Here is a 7,087-nt window from a genome sequence, read left to right as displayed (position 1 = left end):
TGCAATTCATAAAAAACAATTCATGAAAACACGTTGTGGAAAAACTCGTACCGTTTGGGGAACCGTGCTCTCAGAGAAATGTTGGACTAACCACGCTTTGACGTCATTTAAACAGTAGGGGTGTCAGGGGGCTGCCTTCCTGCTTTCTGATCAGCATATAAATTTGAGAATCATCAACATAAAGATGATAGGAGATGCCATGCTTTTTAAAGACTATTCCAAGTGGAAGGAGGTACAGTGCAAAAAGAATAGGACCAAGAATAGATCCATGAGGGACTCCACAGTTAAGAGGCACAGTTGATGGGGTAGAGTCCCCCATTTTAACAAAGAAGCATCTCCCTGAAAGAAATGACTGGAACCATTTTAAGGCAGTCCCCCTGACTCCCACACAGTTTTCTAAGCGAGATAGAAGAATTAAGTGGTCAACTGTGTCGAAAGCAGCAGTGAGATCTAAAAGCACTAAAATGGCTGAATCGCCAGAATCCCTCATTAAAAACAGGTCATTAAAAACCTTTAAAAGTGCAGACTCAGTGCTATGAAATGCTTTACAACCTGACTGAAAAATATCTAAAGTGCCATGTGCCGCCAAAAAAAACTGTGGCTGCATAAATACACAATTTTCCAAAAGTTTTGATAAAAATAGAAGCTTTGAAATAGGGCGATAATTTGAAACATTTGTGCAGTCAAGTCCAGCTTTCTTAATCAATGGCTCAATCAATGCTTTTTTACAAAAAGTAGGCACAACTCCAGAAGACAAGCTACTATTTATAATTTCCTCAACATTAGAGCCAATTGTTTCCCATACATCCTTAAAAAGGTATGGAGAGACAGGGTGTTTGGGGGATGTGGAGGGTTTAATTTGATTGATGACCTTTGTAAGAGATGGCAGGGAAACTGGCTCAAACTGACAAAAAATAGCTAAGCAGTGCATGCTTAAGAAGACGCTTACAAAGGGGGGCGATATATTGGCTTTAATATTTGAAACTTTACTGTTAAAAAAGTCCAAACATTTCTCACAAGTATCAGGTGACAATTCAATAGAGGTGGATTGTGGAGGGTTCAAAACAAAACAGACCCAATGGTTTTTAAAAGAACACGTGGCTTGTTGGCATTTTGAGAAACTATGTCTGAAAAAGGTTGTGTTTGTTTAGCTTTAATAATTTTTTGATAGTTTCTCCAGCTGTCCCGTAAAATCTGATACGACACCTGCAGCCCATCCTTTTCCCACCGGCACTCTGCCCTTCTACACTCTCGCCTTGCTGCACGTGTGGCTTCACAGTGCCATGGCTCAGGCTTTGGTCTAGGGCGCATGGCTCTTATTGGCGCTACAGTGTCCAGGACCTCAGAACAGGTGGACAGAAAAACATGTGTTAGTTGCTCTGTGTCTGAGGAAGCGGAGCTGCTGTTTGCTTGCACATGAGCAGCAAAACAAGAAGAAAAACAGGAGGAGGTGTCGGGCTTCAGAGTGCGGCCATGATGCACGGGAGCGGGTGGTTTTACTAAATCGTTTAGAACAAAACCAAACATGACAGGACAATGATCAGAAAAAATAGCATCAGACACTAATACATTCTCAATAGGCAGCCAATATGACGGTACAAGATCTAATAAATGGCCATGTATTTGTGTGGAACCTGCAACATGTTGAGTTAAATTAAAACCATCAATCAAATCTAAAAACTCTATCGCCATAGCCTTTGAAGGTCAACAGACGTGTACGTTAAAATCACCAACAATTAAAATCTTATCGTAATTTGTCCTTACAACCGCAATAAAGTCAGAAAAGTCTTTAATAAAGTCATGATTATGCTTTGGCGGCCGGTATATCACCGCGCATAGAACAGGATTACGTGCATCTAGTTCAAAGCAATTTAGCTCAAATGAGGTAAAAGCCCTCGACAATGGCTTAGAATGTAAGCGACTCTTTGATATTGTGCCAATACTTCCTCCACGTCCAGTCGTACGGGGTGTGTTGATAAAAGTACACTCGGGAGTTAACAGTTCTGAAAAGGCATTGGACTCACCCAGATTAATCCATGTTTCCTTAATAAAGAATAAATCCAATGAATGCGCATTGAAGAAGTCCTTCAAAATAAACGACTTATTCATCATGGATTTTGCATTCACAAGCACACACCTAGTTGAAACCTGGACGCAGTTAGCTGCCGAAGCTACCCGTCTTAGCGGCTGGAGATGGCCTGGGTTCACTCCACGTAGGCGAGGTTGGCCATGGCACACAGCAAGACACTCGTCCAGTTGACCGACAACAGGGACCAAATAGCTGCCAGCTGGAGCAAAGATGCGCTGAGAAATTAGGCGGTAAAAACAAGCCGCATATTCTTGAGGGATACCTGGGTCGGACCACGCCAAATCTGGAGAGAGTGCTAGCCAGGATTTTAGCCAGACTAGCCGGCCGCCGTGCAGTCCTCTGCACCGGTGTTTCCTAGGAAGCAGGGCCTTCAAGCGGAGCAGGTGCTCTGGTATGTCAGCCAGGTAAGAGGGACAGGACTTTGAAGATCCATTATTGTTATATTCAGCACATGAATCCAGCAAAACTTTGATATTTAAGAGCTCTGTACGATCATACGTCCACAGAGAGTCAGTGGTCCTGATGACACTCAATAAATACAGTCTAAAACTTGTAACAGTCAGGAGAGCCAAGCAGCAACCCAGCCACGCCGGCGCCATCTTGGATTGTAGATTGACAGGTTCAGAGAGAAAGACAACAGACAGACAGACAGACATACAGGGAGACAAACAGATTAGTGGACATCTGGGTTCCTTAGTTGGTTGGTGGACACCTGGGTTCCTCAGTTGGTTGGTGGACAACTGGTTTCCTTATTGGTTGGTGGACACCTGTGTTCCTTAGTTGGTTGGTGAACACCTGGGTTCCTTTGTTGGTTGGTGGACACCTGGGTTCCTTATTAATTGGTGGAAACCTGGGTTCCTTATTTGGTTGGTGGACACTTGGGTTCCTTGTTGGTTGGTGGAGACCTGGGTTTCTTAGTTGGTTGGTGGACACCTGGGTTCCTTAGTTGGTGGGTGGACACCTGGGTTCCTTATTGGTTGGTGGACACCTTGGTTCCTTAGTGGTTGGTGGACAGCTGGGTTCCCTAGTTGTTTGGTGGGCACCTGGCTGATACCATTGACTCCTCCTTCTCTGATTTACTTTACAATAAACAATGAATTGGCATTTACCTTGTACATGCATGAAAACACTACATTCACAAACAACACGACATTGTGCCATGTTTTTCCTGCTCTTCTCTACCGGGAAATTTACATGTTCGTAACAGGATAAATCCTATACTTACATCTCAACTACATAGTTGTCTCAAAAGAAATGTCAAAGGCGAGCGCTTGCCTCGCTTTTTTGGATCCTTTTTTTTGTGTATAATTACATTTTTTGTTTCTTACAGTGAGATGAAAAGGGAGACAAAAAGGTTTAGAGAGACAGATTCAGAGAGACAGACAAAAGAAAGGAGAGAGACAGAGAGTGAGACAGACAGTCAACACAACCTGTGTTGTGGTTACCTCGGAGACGGTGGTGGCGAGGAACTCGGAGGTGTCGAACGTCCATCCGTCCAAACATCCCTCGGTCTGCAGCGCGCTAACGTTAGCGGAGCTGTTAGCATCTAGCAGCCACCACTGGGGCTCCACAAACCTGGACAACAACACAAACAGAAAGTGAGTCACTCCACGTACCTGGACAACAACAACACAAAAAGGAAGGGTTAGGGTTAGGGTTTAGGGGGTCACAGGAAGTTACATAATCAACACAAAGCCAGGTTACCTCCTGCAGCGGTCCAGTCTAGTTCCTGAAGAGTCCAGAGGGATGAATGCTTTCAGCAGCTGCTTCTCATTCACCTGCAACAACCAATCAGGTTCATTCTTTTAACAGACCAATCAGGTTCATCCACCCAAACAGACCAGAGGAACACCAACCAGGGGAACAACAACCAGAGGAACACCCACCAGGGGAACACTAACCAATGCTGATCAGAGCAACACCAACCAGGGGAACACTAACCAGGGTAACGCCAACCAGAGGAACACCAACCAGGGGAACGCCAACAAGAGGAACAGTAAACAGGGGAATGCCAACAAGAGGAACAGCAACCAGGGGAACACCGACCAATGCTGATCAGAGCAACACCAACCAGGGTAACGCCAACAAGATGAACACCAACCAGGGGAACGCCAACAAGATGAACACTAACCAGGGGAACGCCAACAAGAGGAACATCGACCAGGGGAACACCAACCAATGCTTATCAGAGCAACACCAACCAGGGGAACACCAACCAGGGTAACGCCAACAAGAGGAACAGCAACCAGGGGAACACCAACAAGAGGAACAGCAACCAGGGGAACACCAACCAATGCTGACCAAAGGAACACCAACCAGAGGAAAACCAACCAATGCTGACCAGAGGAACACCAACCAGGGGAACACCAACCAATGCTGACCAGAGGAACACCAACCAGAGGAAAACCAACCAATGTTGACCAGAGGAACACCAACCAGGGGAACACCAAGCAGAGAAACACTAACCAGAGGAACACCAACCAGAGGAAAACCAACTGATGCTGACCAGGGGAACACCAACCAGGGGAACACCAACCGATGCTGACCAGAGGAACACCAACCAGGGGAACACCAAGCAGAGAAACACTAACCAGAGGAACACCAACCAATGCTGACCAGAGGAACACCAACCAGAGGAACACCAACCAAGGTAACACCAACCAGGGGAACACCAACCAGAGGAACACCAACCAAGGTAGCACCAACCAGGGGAACACCAACTAGAACACACCAGCAGGGGAACACCAACCGATGCTGACCAGTGTGCAAATGTGACGAAGCGCAGCGTTGTATTTAATGTTTTGTGTTTTTAACATTACAGATGTACATGTTGGACTCGGTCAGCGAGGACATGTGAAATAAATATGAAAGGTTACCTGGTGGACAGACAAGTTGTAGAGGCTGTGATTGGCCGGCAGGCTGTAGAGGCTGTGATTGGAAGGCAGGCTGTAGAGGCTATGATTGGCCGGCAGGCGGCAGTGGTGGGCAGGGATTCCAGAGACAAAGTTGTTGAGCAAGTTCTGACTCGCCATCAACAGACCTGGTAAACTGATCAGAGTCACATGAAGCCACTGGTACCTGCCGAACCCCCCCACCTAGGGGGGGGAGGGGGAAGAACACCATTATCAGACACCAGCAACTACCAGCATTATACATGAGACAGTAATCAGAGTAATTAAAGTACATGAGCCAGTAATCAGAGTAATCAGAGTACATTAGGCAGTAATCAGAGTACATTAGACAGTAATCAGAATAATCAAAGTGCATGAGACAGAAATCATAGAAATCAGATTACACTGGACAGTAATCAGAGTACATGAGACAGTAATCAGAGTACATAGAGTACTAGTACCTCCTGCAGCAGGTCAGCGAAGCCCATCTTCTCTTCAGTCTGATTTCTAATTTTGTTGTGATATTTTTGCTTTAAAACTTAAACTTTAACAAATGTTAGCGTAGAGTTCTTCTTCTCAGCTCCTCCTCCTCCGATGAGATGGTCTATCCACAGGTGGTCAGTTATTAAGAATAATATCTATTATTATTGGTAATAATATAAATTATTAAAAACATCTATAATTATTAATAATATCTTATAATGATTTCCATCAGAAAGAACCTGAGAACAAAAAGAACTATATTACAATTTTTTTTCTCCAGACTCTAAAACTATTCCAGACTCTAAAATTATTCCAGACTCTAAAATTATTCCCAACTATAAAACTATTCCCAACTATAAAATTATGCCCGACTCTAAAACTATTCCCAACTCTAAAAGTATTCTCTACTCTTAAACTATTCCAGACTCTAAAAATATGCTCTACTCTAAAACTATTCCAGACTTTAAAACTGTTCCCGACTCTAAAACAATTCCCAACTCTAAAACTATTCTCACTTTTAGACTATTCCAGACTGTAAAACTATTCCCATCTATAAATGTATTCCAGACTCTAAAACTGTTCCCAACTCTAAAACTATTACAGACTCTAAACTATTCTTGACTTTAAAACTATTCCCAACTCTAAAACTATTCCAGACTTTAAAACTGTTCCCAACTCTAAAACCTTTCTCTACGCTAAAACTATTCCTGACTCTAAAAATATTCCAGTTTTTAAAACTATTCCAGACTCAAAAACTATTCCCAACTCTAAAACTATTCCCAACTCTAAAACTATTCCAGACTCTAAAACTATTCCAGACTTTAAAACTATTGTCTACTCTAAAACTATTCCAGACTTTAAAACTATTCCAGACTGAGTGCATGTTACTTTGTGTATGTGTGTGTGTGTGTGTGTGTGTGTGTGTGTGTGTGTGTGTGCGCGTATGCGTGTGTGCGCGCGGGAGTGTTTGTGTCTCTGTGTGTATGTGTGCCTGTACGTCCTGTTGTGGCAGCCCTCTTTGAAGCATTGACACGTATTATTTCTCATACAATCTTAACACAGAAGTGGTTTAAATATGAACTGTAAAAAAGTGAAAATATATATAAATTTAGTTAATAAATAAAAACAATTATTATTATTACTATGATGCAGAAGTGTTGGGCCGTGGTTTAAATGTGAACTGTAAAAGGTGAAAAGTTTGCATGGAGTCTGGTGAGAGCTCTTAAAGGATTACAGCAGCTGAATGAAACACAACGAACAGGATGTTCTTTGTAAAATGCTAAAAAACATACTTACAGTCAGACGGACAGACACGTGCTTGGAGAGATGGACGGATGGCCGGATGGACGGATGGAGAGATGGACGGAGAGACCAAAGTGTGGAGCAGCAGACACAGATGGCTGACCGTCGCGGAGTGGTGGAGAGACTGACTCTGCTTTACTGCTTAACAATGGCTTGTTTTCAGTTAATGGTTAAACGTAATCTCTCTCTCTCTCTATCCTTCTCTCTCTCTCCCTCTCACCCTCTCTCTCACCCTCTCTCCCTACCTCTCTCTCTCTCTCTCCTTCTCACCCTCTCTCCCTCCCTCTCTCTCTCCCTCTCTCTCTCTCTCCTTCATCCTCTC

General features: G+C 43.8%; 1 protein-coding gene across 1 annotated transcript in view; it reads right to left on the bottom strand.

The window, feature by feature from the left end:
• oatx (organic anion transporter X) overlaps positions 1-7,005 on the bottom strand; it is a 13,481-nt gene extending 6,476 nt beyond the window's left edge. The window contains exons 1-5 of the mRNA XM_034890898.1: positions 6,760-7,005; positions 5,442-5,702; positions 4,966-5,184; positions 3,794-3,867; positions 3,535-3,664 (exon numbers count right to left, since the gene is read on the bottom strand). Coding sequence (XP_034746789.1) covers positions 3,535-3,664; positions 3,794-3,867; positions 4,966-5,184; positions 5,442-5,468 — 450 coding nt within the window. The 5' untranslated portion in view covers positions 5,469-5,702; positions 6,760-7,005. The remainder of the gene's footprint in view (positions 1-3,534; positions 3,665-3,793; positions 3,868-4,965; positions 5,185-5,441; positions 5,703-6,759) is intronic.
• Between the last annotated feature and the right edge of the window lie 82 nt (positions 7,006-7,087).

Source organism: Etheostoma cragini, chromosome 13 (genome assembly GCF_013103735.1).
Source record: "Etheostoma cragini isolate CJK2018 chromosome 13, CSU_Ecrag_1.0, whole genome shotgun sequence".
Taxonomy (NCBI): Eukaryota; Metazoa; Chordata; class Actinopteri; order Perciformes; family Percidae; genus Etheostoma; species Etheostoma cragini.
The sequence above is the reverse complement of the archived record's forward strand: the minus strand, read 5'-3'. Positions and strand labels throughout refer to the sequence as shown.